At 38.6% G+C, this 20,182-nt stretch overlaps 1 protein-coding gene across 2 annotated transcripts; it reads right to left on the bottom strand.

Moving 5' to 3' along the window:
* Positions 1-476: 476 nt before the first annotated feature.
* Positions 477-16,463, bottom strand: LOC102310533 (Kv channel-interacting protein 2). 2 transcript variants are annotated; one of them, XM_014334410.2, is made up of 9 exons: positions 15,719-16,453; positions 6,851-6,949; positions 6,555-6,679; positions 6,320-6,389; positions 3,665-3,735; positions 3,186-3,293; positions 2,985-3,089; positions 1,417-1,479; positions 477-1,332 (listed from the first exon to the last, which is right to left on the bottom strand). In XM_014334410.2, exons 1-9 carry the CDS (start codon positions 15,789-15,791, stop codon positions 1,285-1,287), a joined length of 762 nt encoding a protein of 253 aa, XP_014189896.1. In that variant the 5' UTR covers positions 15,792-16,453; the 3' UTR covers positions 477-1,284. The 2 variants fall into 2 exon arrangements, with proteins under 2 accessions (XP_014189896.1, XP_042077528.1); XM_042221594.1 differs by having other exon boundaries at positions 477-1,479; positions 15,719-16,463.
* Between the last annotated feature and the right edge of the window lie 3,719 nt (positions 16,464-20,182).

Genomic DNA, 20,182 nt, shown 5'->3' with positions numbered 1-20,182 from the left:
AAGGCAAAAATGGTTTCATTGGCTACACTGCTTTCAGTTTGAAAATAGACATTTCTCTACAAAAGAAGTCATTTAGTTGTGTTTCCAATTTATTGGTAAAAGAAACATTTCCTGCTGCTGAAGCTTTAAAGATCCTCTCGGAGCCAAATTAGTGCTGAAGGTGTTCAAGTAAGAAACGACTGCAACATCGGTGGAGAGGACGTATTGTTTGTCATATGTTTTTATGATCACCCTGAAAAAAATCAACAAGTTGAAACACATTACAAATAAAATATAAATGAAGTGTTGCTGAACTTGCTCCATGCACCTCGTTTGCAGATGAAGTCGTGCCAGGAACTTCTTAAAAGCTCGGCTCTCATTACATTCTGCTGCATGAATGTAATGCACATCATAATCTGGACAGGTGACACCCTCTTAAGCACTGTTTCAGCACTTTTTAAAAAAAACAAACAAGTAATCCGAGCCAGACCCATCAATCATATTTCAGTAGTTTAATGATTTTTGCTTTTGCATAGCAACTGTGTGATTTTTAGTTTCCTCCTCACCATCGTTACTATGCCCATATAGAAAATATATTAACACTTTCATTAAACTATTCAATGAAAACAGATACATCATGCACACAATATGCACAATTATAATAAATGTGAGTGGTGAGCTCCATAAGAACACAGAGAACAGATAAGAACTGATAATATGTAAGATTATTGCTTTGATTTCAAACTTAAAGCTATCCTCTGTTATAGGACAAGAGTGATTAGAGAGAGTGTGTGATACTTTACAACATTTAAGAGTTATTCCATTTGTTCCACGTCTGTATATCCGGTGCCTCTGTCTCACTTTAGTGTGTAAACACATGCAATAGAGAAATATTGTAATAGTCATAATTTAGAAAGAACGTCATCAAATTTTAAAATCGCAGCTGCTTGTGCATATCTGCTGCTTTCTTGAGGAAACTGTTCATTAGCACTTCTTGTTTTCGTCTGACTGCAACATGGCGTACCTTTAACGCTTTCATTCGTATGTGTAGTATAAAAAATAAAATCTCACATTTCCCACAAGTCAAGTAATTTTGCATCAACACTTGACTCATTCTGCTCAGTCTATTCATTAAAAGTATTTTAGAAAATGTGTGTTTGGGGTCGGTATCTTTAGGTCACTGCTACTTGAACCTTGGACCGCTGTTGAAGCTCAGAAAATTCATCCACGCTGGCGATGAGCTGCATTTGAGCCGAGAGCTCCAAACAGGTGGGAAATCTGTTTTCTGTCTATGTCCACCAATGCTTAGATCACATTATCAAACATGTGCATGGACTGCATGATGTTCCCATCCTGAAAAAGAAAAAAGAATTCTGTATTTTCAGCAGCTGTGGATGTGTAGCTGCACTGCTGTTTGAAACAGATATTGTTATTAACCTTCTGACACGTCTCAAGGAACTCATCCATCGTGACCACTCCATCGTTGTTCTTGTCCATTTTCTGGAAAAATGCAACAAGTTACAAATGATGATTTAACTTTTAAGTAACTAAATGACTTCATTCATGACCCCAGTCATAAATGAGGGGATGTGCAGATGTGACATTTGTAATTATAAAATCTACCTCTCTTACAACTTTTCACAGTTTTTACAGGCTCTGACCCATTTGTGCTGAAAAAAATAATGGAAAGTTCTGTGAAATAATTAATAACAGCCAACCTTGTTGCGGTCTATCATGACCCTATATTTAACCGAATAAATATAGCAATATGGCAAACACAAATAGGAAAGTTTAAAATGTATTGACCTCATTCTCCAAGTTTAGTTTTACCAGGTGCTAAAAGTTCTTTCCCATATTTGCAAAATCCTTTAAAACCTGCATTGTTTACATTTGTGTTTGTGAGCCAACTAGACATTTCTGGAAATGCTCCAGTCTTGCAGGACAAAAATTATTTTACCAGATGACACAAAAAACAGGGATTGGCCTAAAAAAATCTATGTTCTATAGTAACTCTAGGGGGTAGCTTAAGTAGCCCAAACATCATAGCTCAGGCTTTCTCAGTTGGTGTGAAGTCCATTCTACCTCGTTGCCTTTGAAAAACCAGTCCACATTTCAAAGGGACTCAGAAACAGTAATGGAAGCTGGGGCTGCCACTATGGATCATCAATGAATTCCTTTCAGCAGGTCCTCCCATAATCATTGACGTCAGGGTTTTTTGTTGGTTTTTTTTGCAGCTTTCTGGCACTGCCAACCGCCCATTTTCAGTGGAAGTCCATGGAACATGTTCTAGTTTAATCACCACTACCAAATTGCTGGAAAGGTGGATTCCTGCTTATTTATGTTGTGCACAGGCATGAAGATACGCATTCACCTGCCATTACTCACATGCAGGCAGGTGACACCATGCTTCCCAGTAATCGAGAGTGGGCTGTAACTTGGTAAGATTTACAGCAATCTATTGAAAATAGTTCTGGTTTTATTAGATCTGAGTTAAGCTTTTGAAAATGTGGATCACACAGTCTTATTAAATAAGTCTCATCAGGCAGTGGGTGTGTCTGGATCAGCATTAGACTGGGTAAATGCTGCTTCATAGACAAAAGTTTTTTTGTTACTATCATCGGTTTAAACCCAGAAACGGCTGCCTCGAGATGTGTTGTTCCACAGGGATCTGTTTTCTGAGCTACACTGTTTAGCGTCAAATTTTTTGCCTTTTGGACGATTATTCATCATTTAAAAGCCCAATTTAGAAATAAAACATGTCTTTAAGTTGGGTTATTTTTGTGTGTATGAAGCAGAGCAAAAGCAAAATATTCAAATTCGTAGATATCCACTCTCTGACGAAGTTGGCTGTTGAACCCACAGCTCCACATTTACACTAATGGGCACAACAGTGACGCAGTAGATAAAGTAAATGCTTTACCCATCACTTTCAGTACATTCTGACTCACTTTGAGTTCAGTGTTGGAGATGTGTGATGTGTGATCTGATTATTTGTGAGTTTTTACCTGAAAGAAGCTGTCAACATGCTCTTTCGGGGCATTATCTTTCATGTGGGGGTATGTATACTTCCCCATCATGTCATAGATGGAGTGCATTATTTCTGTCATCTCCTGGAAGAACAGACAGAAGGAAAATAAATATGAAAAAGACACGAGCTGCCAATGTAATAAAAAGAAAAAAAAACTGGCAGTGATTGGTTGGTTTACCTCTCTGGTGATGCAGCCGTCCTTGTTGATATCATACAGATTAAAGGCCCAGTTGAGTTTATCAGTGATGGAGCCTCTCAGGATGATGGACAGACTTATAACAAAGTCCTACAGCAGGGAAAGAAAACAGGCACTAAAAGTGAAGACCACAATAAAGACGAAAAAGGCACAGACAAAACTTTGCAGTATTTGCTGCATTGATACTATGTTTTATGTTTTTTCAGTTCCAACCCTGTGTTACTGACACCCACAGAGTTTCACCAACAGAGTGAAATCATTTTAAAAAGTAATGAGATTTATACAAGATGTGCACCAAGAACAAAGCTTTATGCTGCTTTCTTCCAAACACTAAGAAAAAGTATAATCAAACTACACAGCATAGATAAAGAAAAGGACAGTAAAGAAGATGAAAAAGGAAAAGGGAAAACATCTCTGTGAGCTGCAGGGAATGAAAGGAGGCTTTGAGGTGTGTATCTCACCTCAAAGTTGACCGAGCCATTGTTCTGTGTGTCAAAGGCTTCAAACAAGAAATGCGCATACATACTTGAATCTGCAAAAGAGAATATAAGAAAGCAAGTTACTGTAACTGTGCAGCAGTCACGTCAATGATTTTGTGTAATGACAGCCTAAACTGACAGAAACAGAAAAATATTAGAGACATTAAAGATGTGGACAGGTAATTAAATGTGCATCAGTTAAGAGGTAATAGTGTTTTGAACTGTGCTGCTCAGTTGTGGGATGTTTATCGCACTTTGTAAACATGCAAAAACATGCAAATGCATTTTATCTATGCACAAATTATATCAAGCACAGATACACAAAAAGTCTGATTTTAAAATGATTTAATATATGACTGCAGATTCAGTTAAAGCCAGATAAACACATTTAACAAGTATACAAGCACTATGCAAAAGTCTTGAGCCACCCATCGTATATATTTGGCTGGGAAAATGGGAAATAGATGTAGCAAGTTTTTTAAAAACATGTGCAAACATATACTATTATATATATTGTACATATATTTATTAGTTTCAGATGTAGCCATTCTTGTATTTTGATTGTTTACATTATTGTATTTTGCACAACTCTGTTGCTTGTGAAGCTCGCACACAAGAATTTCACTCACATGCGCTGTACCAATGTACCTGCACATGTGATGTGACAATAAAAATGATTTGATTTGATTTGATTTGAAACATACCTGGAAGTACAGTGTATGAGACAAAAACAGAGTTTGTGCAATTCTAACGGAAAGTCAGTATTTTGTATGACCTTCAACACAGTCTGAACTCTCCCAGGCAAGCTTTCCTGTAATTGCATTAGTCTTCAGAAATAGTTCCCCAGGCTTTGTGAAGGACTTTCAAAGCTCTTCTGTGGACGTTGGCTGCCTTTTGTTCTGTTCTCTGTCATGACGATCCCACACTTCTTCAGCAATGCCGTGGTCCGTGCTCTGGGGAGGTCAATCAATGACTGATTGTGTTCCATTGTCTGTTTTTCTATTCAGGTAAGCTTTCACAGCACTGGCGGTGTGTTTGGGATCATTGTCATTGTGAAGAATGAAGCCGTTGCCAAGCAGATGCTTTCCAGATGATGGATCAAAATAATTCATAATTCCATAAATTTTGACAAGATCCTCAATGACACTGACTGAAATGCAGCCCCAAACTATGACAGAGCCTCCAGTGTTTTACAGAGAGCTTTAGACAGTCACTGTTGTACCTCTCTCCTGTCCTCTTCTGTACATACTTACTACATTCTGAACCCAAATTTTCACATTTTAGTCCAGTTCTTGTGTAATTTGGACTACCTCAGCCTTTTTTCCCTGTATCACTTCCTCAAGAATGGCTTCTTCACATGCACCCTTTCTGATGAAGCTTTGAACAGTATAACGATCAGCAGAAGGGCCAGATGCATCTCTCAGGTCCTGTTTCAGGTCTTTGCATGATTTTCAGAAAGTGTTCATGTGCTGTAGATTTTTTTAAACCAGTCATTTCCAGTCAGCCATCCTTCATGGTTTTAACAAAAAATTGTTCATAGGTCAATGTTAAGTAGCTTTCCTCTGTAAATGCTCAGGACTGAAAAGGAATAAAAAAGCAGCTAATGCCCAAAGAAAAGCTTTGAAAGACCTTCAAAAAACCTGGAGAACTATTGCTGAAGACTGTCAGGGACCTGGATCTGAGGGGCCCAGGGTCCATGAGCAGTGTGGACTCATTATATGTGTTTTTGCTGCACTGTGCTGCTGTTCCTGTGCTTCCATGCTTGTATGTATAGAGGCCGGTGTGTGTGGGTGCGGCTGGTCCGATAGGCCAGGTGACAGGCACTTTCAGGTCTGGTGGGTGTGGCCCTGCCAGGTGGCTGGCCACACTTGAAGATCATGCCACGCACCTGCAGCTGATCAGCCTCGTCGGGGGAGCTATTTAAGAGTGTGATTGCGCTCTGTTGCGTGAAACTCCATGTCAATTTTCCTAGTGACCCAAGTTTAGTGAGTGTATTAAAGTTGTAGTGCTGTAGTTAAGTGTCCTGACGGCTGCCTCTGTTATTTCCCCCCAGGAGGAGCGTGGAAAACAAGAGGGCAGTGAGGACGGGTTGTGCGGACACATGGGAGCGGAGAACACCGAGCACGGTTTTTGGGAAGAAGACATGGCACGGGAGTCAGGGGAGCGCACGGGGATTTATTATGTAATATTTACATCACTGTAAATAAACGCACTACATTCATCGCACAAGAGTCCTGCGTTTGGGTCCTCCCTCCCCCTCATCCCCATGGTCTCCCATTGCAGACCGTGACAAAAGACCGCTTAAAAAAAACATTAATAATCTGGTGCCTTGGAAGCAAAATATGAGAGGTGGTTCAAGACTTTTGCACAGTATTGTGTATAATTTGACCCTGCTTTTAAAGATGAAAGAAGTGTTTATAACCACAAATGTGTATGTTATTTGTCACTATCATAGTAAAGCAAAGCTGAAAGTATTATAATTTAAATACATATTTGAATTGAACGCACCTAACCAGTTCAATCCTCAGTGAACACATTGAAGACACATGAGACAGAACATTTCCTCCTACCTAGCTCCTTAGAAAAAAATTGAATAAAATGTAAAACATGGGATAAAAGGAAGTGAGTGTGACTGACCTCCCTGAGGGAAGAACTGGGAGTAGATGCTTTTAAAAGTCTCCTCATTCACCACACCACTCGGACACTCCTGTGGAAATCATAAAATTATTATGTGGACCAAAAAAACCCTTCACACATACTTTCCAATGCACATAAATAGCACAGTAGAGCCACATCATAATTGATGGTTTTCAAGTATTGCGCATTCATTGCAAGAGGAATGATCAATGATTTCCAGGAAACGTTGACTGACATTTTTGAATCCCCGGTAGAGGACCTGCAGCTCTTTTTTGCTGAATTTGGTCTGCTGTACAAGACGGTCAAGGCCCTCAGGTCTGTAACACACTGTCGATAGTTCACCATCTTCAACTATGCTCCCTGCATCGGAGGAATGAAGACAGAAAGGAAACAGTTTCTCTTTGAGCGTCCCTGAAATGACGGAAACTTTAGAGAGGAAAAGGCAAAGAGACTAAAAGAGTAAAAATCAATGCTTTGTTTGTGTTTAATTTAATTGATGTGGTGTGACAAAGTGCGTGTCCTAACACTTGCTTTGATCAACTGAAGAGCTGGAGCCAGAACGACAGCAGGGCAGCAGTTTGAGGAAGCGCTGCTTTAAGGTCTTTTTATTGGGTTTGGATGGAGGATTACCTGGAAAGAACCAGATCAGACCAGAGATTAGAAGCAGACTCAGTGGCCCACAAAGTCAGCGCCATGCTAAATGGATAAAACACTGGGCAAACTAGACTCAAATACTTGGAATCACTTGTCTTGCATAGAAATAAGTTTGCTGACCTGGCTTTGAATCTGTGTGACCCATTACATCTGTTGGGACAGGACCCAGCAGAGTCCGAGCTCCTCTAAGATACAGAAATCAGCTGACAGATTCCTAAATTTTTAACATTATTCAATCGAATTTCTCTTTAGATATGAAAAGAAGTTTGTGTCATTATTTATTTAACTATAAGGTCTCTTTAAATATAAATTAACTGGTTTTTGGAGTCAGCAAACACAGCAACGGATTATCTGTAATACTAACACAGCGCTGCAAGCATTGCTGACAGTGTGGTAAGCATTTAAATAATATAGCACTTTTCTACCTGAGCACTCAAAATGCTTTATACAACATAACATTCACACACAGATTCATACAAGCACCTTTTTCCTTTGTGTAAGTGCTTTCTATCTAATGTTGTTCACACACTGATGGATGCATCAGGAACAACTCAGGGTTCAGTATCTTGCTCAAGGGTACTTTGGCGTACAGACTGGAGCAACCGGGGATCAAACCACCAACCTTCAAACTGTAGATAACCCATCCTGCCACCGCAACCCTAAAAACTGAACGGCAATGCTGCCATAATGTTTGGCATGTTTACTGTTTCAGTTTAACATGTTAAAATGCTAACTTTTGTTAATTGTTACTAAAACAAAATAGCCAATAGAAATCTTGGGCAAATTCAAATTGTGATGGTGCTGCTAGGTGAAAACTCAGAGAACAACCAAATTCTTTATGGTTTCAAAAAGCTATCTTCTTCATTATCTTTTAAAACCTCCATATTTTTGACTAACTCATTAAAAAGCTGTAGCATTAATTTAGACGCATTTACCCAAAGTGTGATGTTCCTGTACCGGTGGACCTAAAATAATGCCGGGTGAAGTCAAAGATATCAGAACTACAGAAATCACACAACAGGGTGCTAAGAGAGGAACTGTGCTACTGCACGAGGTACTCCATGTAAGAGCACAGCGAGACAGTGGTGGGGTCACAGTAGGAATGACAGGATTGGGATTATATCAGGGTTCAGCTATGAGCCACCCTCTTGTTTGTAATGGTGATGGACAGGCAAACAGCAGGAGTCTCTGTTCGAAGATGGCATTGGGATCTGTAGTGAGAGTAGAGAGCAGGTTGAAAAGAGACTTGAGATGTGGAAGTATGCGCTGGAGAGCAGAGGAATGTGGATGACCTTAAATAAACCATTGAAAATCAACAGACAGCACAAAATTGAGGTGAAGAAGAGAGTGTAGGCAGGGTGGAGTGGGTAGAGATGGGTGTCGGGGTTTTTTTTAACAGAACGGCAAGAGTGAAGGGAAACTTTACAAGATCTGCTATGATGTTTGCTGAGACAGTAACACTAACAATAACACAGCTGGCAGAACTTAAGATGCTAAGGTTTTCTTTGGGTGTGACTGAAATGGACGTGATTAGAAATTAATGTATCAGAAGGAAAGATCAGGTCGAGCGATATGGAGACAAAGTTAGGGAGACGAGGCTGAGATAATTTGGACATCTGTAGAAGAGATATAGTGGAAAAACTGGACAAAGAACAATGAAGGCAGAGCTTCCAGGGCGGAGGAAATGAGGAGGACTACAGAGAAGATTCATGGATGTAGTGATGAAAGAGGAAACTAGGGAAGGTCACATGAAGGTAGATGATCTGCTGTGGCAACCCCTAAAGGGAGCAGCCAGAAGAAGAAGAAGAAAACATATCAGGACTTCTCAATTATTAATTAAGTCGCATGTTTGCGTTCAATTATTCATCTGACAGAATTCAAACTTGTATGACTAACTGACTCTGAACCATCCCTTAGTCATCTTGCTAAAGGCCCAGGCAGTTTAGGGACCGGCCATAATGCACCGCTCAGTTCCCCTCTTCTTACTTCTAATGCATTTAGATGGCACTTTTGCACGTCATTAACTTTGTTTCTTCTCTCTCCTCTAGTTTATTTGTTGTTCGCTTTGCCCCTTCTCTCTCTTATTGAACCTGCATTTATTGTTTTCATGTCTGTTTTTCACTGTGCCATGCTCCTCTTCCCTAGCTGCTCTTGCACCACACGCCCTCGAGACCGGATCTGCTGAAGACATCTTCTTGCTAAACAAATCCACTGTTAGCAATTTCTATAAACTCTATAATTTTGTAGCGATATGACTTTGCAATATAAAGTTAATTGGTTAATTACTAATGCTGTAATTTGGTGTTATATGAATACAACTGAATTGAATTGTTAAAGAATCTTGATTGTGTTAAGCTTGTTTAGTAGATTTTAGCCTCTTTTCCAAAGCCAGACACAGAAATATTATATTAACCCAAAATAAGCCAAGGACAAGCAGAATCTATTCTGACATTTACTTCCTTTGCTCTGCTTGCTGCTTTTTTCTGCTTTCTTCTCTTATCTTTTTTTCCAGCAACGACTTTCTGAACTTTAACTTTTGTCTTAGAGTTTTCTCAGACAAACCAAGTCTATTTTGTGTAATACAATATCACATGTAAAGTTTTACAGACTTATAAACATCAAGACAAAATAAAACAAAGTCAAATAAAACCATTAAAACATTTAAAATATGCAAATATACTATGATAAAAAAAAAATATTAAAAAAGCTATGAAACCCTGCAAAGACGGTGAAATAAGAAAGAAGTAGACAGAAACATAAAGAAAGAAAACAATCTTAGAAATAACTGAAGCAGAAGAAAGTGACGCTAATGAAGGAAAGCGTCCTCTACTTGTTAACTAGTTTACTAACATAGTGGTAAGGCTGTGGTACCATGAAAACAGACATTCATATTACTGGTTAAATATAACATTAAAGAAATTTTTAAAACATTCTTGGAAGCGCTTAGATTTATTATAGGTTGTGCTAAAAACGGGATGATTAAAGGTCTAAAAATTAAAGTAGTTCTGTAGTCGCCAGAGATAAAGGTTTTTTCTGCCACCAGAGGGCAGTGGTGCGTTTAAGATTGTGAAGGGCCTCCAAGTCAGATAAAGGGTGAACAAACGTGTGCAGTCAGCAGCAGCAGCAGTGAATGGCTTGAGATCAGACACAAAAAGAACTGCAGACATACACACAGTCCTATTGATCCATACACTGGAAACTGCAGAGGAAATTAAAAAATAAGGTGTTTAAATAATGATGATGATGATCATGATGATGGAACAACAAATAAAACTGTTTAACCTGTAAACTTTTTATTCACAATAAAGAGAAACCTATGAACCCACAAACATCAGTCGCTGTTAGCGGATGCTGCAAATGTGAAATATAAGACCCTTTGCACGTGCAAAACAAGCAAGGTGTAAATTGCAGTAATACATCCAAAGTATTAAAATGCACAGTGAAACTCTTTTCCTTTTTTGCCTGTAGAAGCAAGCTTTTGTCTTCTTTAAGCAATTACTGTAGCTCCCAGGGTGGCAGTAACTGTTCAGTGCACTTATCATGAACATCAGTGACAGTGGATGCTGAGGATATATCAATCAAACTATCAAATACAGCAGCTGCATGACCATGGAAAAACAAACAAAGCTTTATACAGCCTTTCACACAAATGCACACACACACACACTCGCGCTGCATGAAAAACACCTCAGATTTGTGATTGAATGTGGCAAAATTATAAATGACTTTTAAAAAAGCATAAAAAAATAAACTGTAAAATGAACAGAAAGGCTCCTTTTTTCAGGGCATTTCAGGCCACGAATACTTCCTAAGTTATTAAAAACCCATCTGAGGGAATCTGTTTGATGTGACTGTTTTACACACAAACAACACTGGAGGTTGTTCTTGCATAAAAAACAGCTACTAAATGAGCTGAAACACGCTTTATGCTGCTTTTGTGAGTTCACAGGTTCATAAACATTAGCGGGACGTGTCATGATTTGATTCGTTCACACAGTTGGAAGATGAGCAAAAGCAACAAAGCATACCTGATTAATTATTAAGCAACTGTTTACCTGTCCCATACGTGTTGCAAATGAGCACCGTATATCTGCAGGGGGTAGCTGGAGTTATGGATGAACAAAACTGAACAGCTATTTCAGCCGATGTTGACATTTCACAGTACCCAGCAGCTATTTGTCAGTTCAAGAGACCCTCATGGGTGACTTTGATCACGTAAATCAATTTGAATAAATGCAGTCCTCTGGGGTAGATCAATGTTCGCTTTCCCATCGTTATAACTATCTTTACAGCCTCTTTCACCCTTTGGTATAACTACATTTACAGCCTCTTTGAGCCATCATTGTAACTATTTAAAGCCTCTTTCATCCACTGTTTCAAAAAGCACACAGGGGGGAAAGTAAGATTCACTGAAAGAACGAAATTAAAAGTTTCTGAAGGCCAAGCTGAAGATATTTCTCGGCAAGTTTTACTCATAAAAGGTCAATAACTTTCTCAGAAACCTTGAGCAGATTTTAAAGCTTTTGATGGGCCTGACGATTAGGCTTTTGATGAGCTGGATCAGGGAGATGACAAAAAACATTGAAGTGGTTGAAAATATTGACTTTGGAGTTCAATTTAATCATGAAGTGAAAGACTTAAATCTTCAAAAGGAGATTCTGATGATTTTACTTATAAAAAAATGTATTTTCTATTATTATTTCATGGGGGGGACAAACCCTGAGAGACAATACACAACCTGTGACCTAAGCATCAGTATATCTTTCACCGATTCTTAAAAATCTTTTACAGTTCATTATAAAAGCTTAATTAATCTCTAAAGTAAAAATAATAATAATTGGCAAAAGGTGAGTTAAACCAACAACTGTGTGTCATTTAACTGTAAGCATTTCATGCTGACTTTAGGAGGCCATGACAGTCTATGCACTAAATGAACATTTGTAAGCTAATGTTGCCAGGAGCAACAGCTCCTATACTTACAATAATCCCCCAGAAGGACGCAGTTCAGATTATAGATGTCCATTTCATGAAAAAGCACTGACACACGCAAACATACTTACATAGTTTGCTCACTCGGGGCTGACAGCATGAGCTCTGCAGTGATCATATCAATAGCTTTATCTCATGACAGGCTTTTATTTTGAAATGTGTAAGTGTTGTATATTATAGATGGCTTCAGGTGATATTTTGATCCTTGAGTATTGTATAAAAAATGTCTGAAAATGATGCCACTTTTCTCATTCAAGCACACAAACATACATATCACAAGCATGTTTGTTCACTTGAGGAAATTATTCTGTCACACGACCATAAGCTGTATATAAAAGACATAAACAGCCTTTTTCCTCTTTTGTGTTTTTAGTGAGGATCATAATTTTAAAAATAAATATTATGCTGTATTCAATAAGACTGAGCTGGTGACTGAATCCATAAACCCATCAGTAAAACAGTCACGGAGATCACAGTATAAGGGAGCCAAAAGGTAATTTTCCCATAAACCTTTATATAAGAAAACATCAGTGTTCAACCAAAGGACTCAGCCACTTCTGGCCAAATAATGCAGGTTTAGGGCCCTTTTATAATGCCTATACTTTTCAGACCAAGAAGCTGTTTTCATCTTTTAGTGAAGATAAACCTTTCAATCACTCCTTGGTGGCTGACTAAAGTGTAGGTCAGAAACCCCATCAGCTCCATGTTAGTGGATGGGATGTGGGTAAAACTAAAACCTTAAAGTGCAGCTCAGACAAATGTTTCCCAAGGATTATTTCTGTCATTTCAGATATTTTTATCATGATAGTGTAGGCTGAGGAGTTTATTAAAATTAGTTCTTTGAGGCTATAAAATTGGATATGATTACATGGTGGACATACTATGAATGTTTCATATTTCGGTACATCTTTATAGCCAGTCTGTAATTACAACACTCACGAAAATATTAGTCCCAAATTATGACTAAGGTTAAGCTTGAAACATGACATCTTCCTACCAAAACCTACGAATTTAATTAATAAACATGTAGAAAGTTGTGAAAACTGCTCCTGGCCTTTTGGGTTTGAATGTATTAATCAAGCACATTATGTGTTCATCAGTGAGCTTTAACACTGATTATCTTAACTTTGGACAAAGGGCTAAATGTTCACAGTTTTTATGTTGAGGTACCAAGTCCATCCATCCATCAATCAGTCACAGAGTGGATTTGTTTCTAATCTAGTAAAGTCTCGAGTTCTCTTTATTTCATGATCTTCTAGGTGAGTTTAGTTCCTTGTGTTCCTTCTATTCTATATTTATTACAATCTTTAGGATTAGCTTTGTATTTTAGTTCCAGTTAATGTTTGGTATTTATGTAGTGCATGATTTCTGCCTTAATTTCTTTAAATTCCACAGTGATCCTGATTCTTGGTCATATTTTGAACCTTTGGTTTCCTTCTGTATGGGATGAGTTTGTATGAATATCCCAGTCTTTCTAGCAGCTTTTGTGGAATTGTGATTCGTGCCACCTTTTTGCCTTCTCATGGTTTTTCCAGGTTTGTGGTGTCTGTGTTTGAGCCTTTGAATAAAGCTCATCTTTTGTTTCATTACTGGTCTGCATTTGGGTCCACTTTTTGAACTGAATTCTGATAAATCCATCCATTTTCTTAACAGCTTATTCAATCCAGGGTCATGGGGGCACTGGAGCCTATTTCAGCTGACTTTGGATGAGAGATCGGGTGCACAGAGGACAAGTCGCAAGCCCATCATAGCAAGCTGCTTCCAAGAATTTCATATGCAATCTAAGCAGATTTCCCAAACCATCAACCAATGCCTTTTTAACGGTGTTTTTCTGTGACATCATGGTTTAACTGTCCCACAGAAGCAGGCAGCCTGTACTATTGTAATAAGTGTAGTGCACAAAGGAATGTGTATCTATAATGCATGAACCAAGAAGTAAACAACATGAGGATTTCAGCAGCTTTACAGAAGAACGGTTGGACATAAAGACCATGTAGTGTTCAGTGTGAATTTTATCTGATGAATATTTCAAATACACTTTAATATAATTTTCCATAAGCATATGTTGCTGTTAGACAAAAACCATGGAGATGAAAGGAAGAGGCTTCGGGCTCTGCTTCACTGTTTAATAAAACACTTTGTTTGTGTCTTCTAAACACCTCTTAAAACCTCATGCACCTGTTCTCTGTTTGTTTAACCTGCTGCTGAGTGCATATCACACCTGCTATTGAGACAGCTACTATCAGCTATGAAATAAACTGTCATCTGTATAACATCTATCTCATACAGTACTTTAGAAACATCATATAAAAAACTAAATGGTGCTGCTATGTGCACCATATTAAAGGGGTTATTTTTACACATTTATGTGGTTATTTTTAAAGGAAAGGACTATTTAGGGAAGCTGTCAGAAAAATGACAGGCCAGCCTGCCAAAGCAAAGAGAGACCTGCGCGTGTGATCTCTAAAGAGGATTGTGTTTGCAAGCACTTGTGAGAAAAATAAACCAGTGAAATGTCTGAAAGAGAGAAGAGCCTCACTGATCTAATTAGGCTACGAACACTCACACTGCTAGATGTAATTTTAGGTGACGAGAGCCTGTTTTGCAATATTTTTCTGTTCTCTTGCTTTTCACCTTCAAGGCCTACGACCAGTGTGATTATCTAAACTACAGTAAATCCACATTGAGATTTTTATCATCCTAACTACTCATTAGCATTACTTTGTTCATATAAACAAATCTTTGTTTTCTTTTTTCTTTTCAAATTAATGTGTTTGTTCATTTTTCACTCCTTCAGCTAGTCTGAGAAGAATCGTGTTGCTATGCTGTAACCAATTAATGGCACTGATGTTTAAGGAACAAAGTCATTGAACCATTATGTCAATTATTTAATAGTAAGGTGGGGAAAGTGCCCAGATAAAAGCAGACCGGCATGATGGTGATGTCTTCTGACTGCTTGTTTAGAAAACTGAAAACAAGAAGAAAAGAAACACAGCTGAAAACCTAAAGATAGGCGTGTGGCTGTTGCCAAATTTCTACAGTGATTAATAATAATTTCTGATTAATTTTCTGTCCATTAGTTAAATTATTAATTGATCAGTAGCACGGGGCCACAGAGGGGACTGCTTTCAGTTAAATTTATAGCTAATGGCTCAAATAATACCACTATTGCTATTATTTACCCATCTTTTATTTCACATACAGTCAATTAGTTGTAAATCAAACACTAACTTCTTTACCTTAACTCCATTTATTATTTACATTGTAACACATTTTCTTCTTGCTGAGCCATTAATATGGAACATTATTTATCTTTATTATTATTATTAGTAGTAGTAGTAGTAGTATTATAGTTCCAACTAAAAAAATAATCAACATATGATGGCGACCTGACATTTTTAGATCTATTAGTTCACATTCTTATTATCAAAAAGTGGGGAGATGGTGTAAAGTTCATTTCAAAGGAAAATACCTGTGAGATCAGACTCTGAATAATTAATCAGATCATGCTGCTGTTTGGGGGAGCTGTAGAGCAGGGAGTTCACGTGCACAGACACTCACTAATTGTTTGATTGTGGTTTGTCAAAAGTCCCACAGTCGAATATCAATGAGCCAAAGTCTTCCGTCAAACCAAAACTTTCATCGCCGCAGTGAAGGCGCACTTCTTAGTGGAGATTTGAGCCAGGCCAGCGCCAAATCATTAAAAAATACTATTAAAAACAAAGAAAGGCAAGAGTGACATGACGACACGCCTACCTGTGAGTGGGTCGTAAGATCTGTCCAGCTCTCTGGAGTCTGACAAACTCTGATCCTGACTCGTGGATTTCATGCTTCCCTCCCTCTCAGTTCTTTTCGGATCACCAAGCTGAACCTGCAGGATCTGTGCGAGCCGCAGTTTATCTACGACTTCAGCGCATTCACTCCCGATTGCATGTCACTTTTCTATGAGCATCAGTCAGTGTGGGCTGCAAATAAATGAAAGACGGAGACGCAAAAGTCCGCGCAAAGCTCGTCTGTCTGCTCCCTGCACTCCCAACTACAACTCTCTCTTCTTCGCGCTTATCAACAGCGCAGCGTCCACAGTTTGAAGCACTTCAGTGGGTCTGAGGTTCAAATGTACTGCTGACTTTAATTTTCTGCCAAACATCCAAAGTCCGCCTGCCAGCTGGAGCGTGTACAGGTGTCCTTGCAAAGACGCGAACAGAGAGAGAGAGAGGTAAACCATCAAAGCTGGGAGGAGTGATGAAGCAAAAGAGGGAGTGGCACAGCAGAGGGATGTGGGAGTGTGTACCTACTAATCTATGCCTGGCTCTCTGATGGATGGTCTCACCTTGGACTTGAGCCGCTCGGCATCCTAATACTTGCGGATCAATATCCTGTCAGCTTCACGTCCTTGGGTTGGCTCAGCAGAGTAAAAGAATGACTCACTCGTATTTTTTCAAGGTAGAAAAAATATTTGAATATTATCTCCATGAATGCGCACCATGGAGACACCATGCTATAGCTGCTTTTTGTAGACTGTAGAGGCACTCTTTCATAAAGTTGCATCTCTGTGAGGGTATAGCTTTTACAGCTGTGCTTTGAGCTGAATATCAGAGGTGGAACAAAGAGGTGGATGAACCTCTGGCCACCTATATAAACAGTACTGAAGCCTATTTGAGCAATATGCACATACAACTGGAATTACATGCAGCAACTAGTGTTTCTCAAACCAAACTTTTCTCAGTTCCCCACATGGCAAATTTGAATTTTGAGGTTTATCAAAAAATATTTGACTCAAAACATGTAGACAAATGTACTGATTTTCAGCGGGTATAATATTTTTATGGTTCCCATCTCACCAGCGTAGAAGAACTTGCACTAAACAGAACCAAAGTAAACCAGAATATTGGACAAACGGAAACTCTTTACCTGATAATAGTAACATCCAAGGACTTTTTTTTTTTTTTTTTTGCAAATTTCTTGTTTTCAGATTTTTCTCTTCTTCAGCCTAAAAATAAGAAATATTCAAGACCCGGTGCCACATAACTCGAAGTTTTTGGGCTCATAATAAAACTAGATTGGGAGCTTTACAGCTTTATAGTCGTTTCCACATGAAAAGCAGCACTTTTCATGATTAGCAAATGGACTTTTGCCTTTGAATTCTCTCATACAGAGAGTGATGTAAGTGAGAATACCTTTTCCAGGAAAAGCTGAAATAATCCTTGTTGGGGATAAATGGTGTAGTAGAGCTTCTTTAAAGACCAGCCAGCGAGAGAGGGATTATTGTGTCCCCAATCAGAAGACTGATGGGGAGGGGAGAAAATATCTATCAGCTGCTGCAAAAAGAGGAAAGCGCAAGGCAAAGGTAGGACACAAAGAGAGGTCTGGTGAAGCAAAAAATATCAAACAGAGGGATGGTGGCGCATCTGAAGAGGAGGCTGAAGCAACAGAAGGAACACAGACATGAAAGAGAAATAGGAGAAGACGGAGGTAACACAGTGGAGAGGTATTTGAATATATTATGCGCCTGGGGACTGTTAAATCTCGCAGTATTGATGGTGTTTATCTCCCACAGGGGTTTACAGAGACATTTAGCACCTCTGCAGGCTGGAAAGTGGAGCCGACAGATAACCAATAATGAGCTCTGATTGATGCCTGGAGTTATGCACAGTGCAGAGCAATGTTGCAGGTGGCAAGCAACACACACACACACACATGCATGCAGATACAGTAAAAGTATGCAGGACAATCCGGCAACAAGTACAAGCTTCCAGAGAAAAGGACAAAAAAGTGGTGCCGCATGACGTAAGGAGTTGTGCGCCTGCTCACATGTATCTCCACAACTCAGTCTGAGTTGATCTTGTGTTTTCTGCAGATACAAGAACACACAAATAAAGAAATAGGGTTGACAGAGGGAGGGGGGAGTTCAGCCAAGACAAAGTAGGCAATCTCCCCTCAGATGAATATTTGATGAGAAGGGCGATATGCCTAAATGAAACATTATAAATACGCTGCAGCGTTAATGGGTTGTCACAGTAAAATACCCGGGCTTGGATCAATCCGACCGTCTAAGCCATCGTCAGTGCAGACACGAACATACACTGTAGAGATTATATCAGGGAGTTAATATAGTGCCCAGTATATAATGCTGACAAATGTATCAGGGGGTTTCATGTAGATTAATATCAGGGGACTGTAGTATAGCTGGTTAAATATTATGTCACTCTTTCCATAGCACTCACAGGGGCAAATACTGTGAGTATCCCCAGTATATACAAAACCACATCATTATCTCAGGAACAGGTTAAACTAACATAATACGTGTCCATAAGAGGCTTGTCATTGTGCTTTTTCTTGCTCACAGCTTTAATTAGTTGTATGAGCAGCAGCTGAAGACATTTTTATACAAACGGGCTTTTAATTAATTTTAACTTGTATGTCTGATCTTATTGTAAAGCACTTTGTGATTTTTATCTGTGAAATTATGGAATGTGCTATATAAATAAATTTTACTTACTTATGAGAAAGGCAGAAAAACGAAAAAGCGAATGTGAAAAGAACAAAGTTGTTTCAATAGCTGTTGTGTTGATGGGAGTGACAGGTAGCCACCTGCAGCTACAAAAAAAAGACTTTTTTTTGCTTTTACTGTTAAAAAATGACTGATATCTAGTAATGAAGAAAGAAAAGGAATGGTCATTGGGTTTTTTTTTTATAATTTATGTTTCTAAAAAGAAATTAATTGTATTTTAACTTGTGTTATTTTAGCTGACAATAAACATCTGACTACTGCATTCCTACTCCTTACAGTTCCCTAAGGATTACTATGACTTGTAAGTGCAAGTATCAAAGGCCCAGCTGTTGCATCTCAGACACCTAAAGGTTTTAAGCAGTTGTTTAAGAAAGGACAGAGAAGCAGGAGGTGGTGTACCACCACTGTCTTCTTTTGGAATTTCTAATCATCTGTCTTTCTTCAAAATATTACAAAAAAAGAAACGTGTTTGGTTTGGTAGCAGTGCTTTTGTGCTTCTTTATACTAGAACGTGTCACAGCCTTCCTTGTGTCATGCAACAACTTGTCCCAAACTGGAAATGGTGATAATGTTAGGTATAAACCTCACAGTTAACTTAACATTGGACTGTAGACCAAGCAAATGCCACTGTAATGGTTCCTTTACTCATTAAACAAAACAGAAAAACAAAATAGAAAGTTAATATTTTGAGTTTTCTAACTTTTATTACATTAATATATAGCATATTTTTTCTGAATTTCAAGGTAAAGGATAAGATTGTGTTTGATGTGATTTTTACTGAATGTGAAGATGAAACTGACCATATAATATACACTCACAGGCCACTACATTAGACACACCACTTCAAATTGGTTTGAGTATTTCAGAAACTGCAGATCTCCTGTGATTTTCCCACACAGTCATCTCTAGGTTTATAGTGAAAGGGCTGCAAAAGAGGAAAAAATCTAGCGTGTGGTTGTTCTCTGGGAGAATGGACTGCCCCGAGCTTCGAGTCTCGACTTGTGCTATAACATTTGGAAGGTAGGGTCAGAGTGAATCCATGGATCCATCCTGCCTTGTAAAAGTGGATCAGGCTGCTGCTGGTATAATGGTGTGGAGAAAATTCTCTTGGGTGACTCTGGAACCCTTAAGTACCAACTGAGCATTGTTTAAAAACCAGTGTACCCACCTCCTGCTTGATGCATCTTGCAGGATAAAATAACATGGCAAACATTTGAGTTCAGTAACAATGACTGTAGTCAGATGATCTCCAGCCAGGAGGTCTCAGTCCAAGAGCGTACCCTTCTTTCTTGCTGTGAGGCAACAGTGCTATCAACTGGATTCATTTTTTAAATTACAGCATTAATGACATCAGTCAAATTGATCTATAACAAGTTTGTGAGAGATTGCAACTATAACTGCAACAAAGTGTGTATAAATGGTGATTATTACTTTCATCATACCTTCACTGATCTTTTTAAATATCACAGCAATCATCAATCAGGTGATCATACAAAATAAAATCACCTGCCAAATCTCTGCTAGTTGCACAACAACAGTGGGGTGCTGGGGTCACCATCGTCTCCTCAAAGGTAGCTGTGACTCTTTAACTGCTTGGTGTTAATTATTAATGGTAAGTGCTTCTTTCTATTTTAACTTCCACTCATACAAATCAACTCAATAGTTTTCAATTTTAGGCCCAAATGTGATGCAATATTTATGCGTTTTGA

This window comes from Haplochromis burtoni, unplaced genomic scaffold, assembly GCF_018398535.1.
Source record: "Haplochromis burtoni strain Fernald_Lab_line unplaced genomic scaffold, NCSU_Asbu1 Contig_70, whole genome shotgun sequence".
NCBI classification, from domain to species: domain Eukaryota; kingdom Metazoa; phylum Chordata; class Actinopteri; order Cichliformes; family Cichlidae; genus Haplochromis; species Haplochromis burtoni.
The sequence above is the reverse complement of the archived record's forward strand: the minus strand, read 5'-3'. Positions and strand labels throughout refer to the sequence as shown.

Coding starts and splice junctions, on each gene's coding strand:
- LOC102310533 (XM_042221594.1), bottom strand. CDS start 15,791: ATGAAATCCACGAGTCAGGATCAGAGTTTGTCAGACTCCAGAGAGCTG. Junction 6,390..6,554: donor TCTACCGGGGATTCAAAAAT/GTCAGTCAACGT, acceptor TGATTTCCACAG/GAGTGTCCGAGTGGTGTGGT. Junction 3,090..3,185: donor ACGGCTGCATCACCAGAGAG/GTAAACCAACCA, acceptor CTGTTCTTCCAG/GAGATGACAGAAATAATGCA.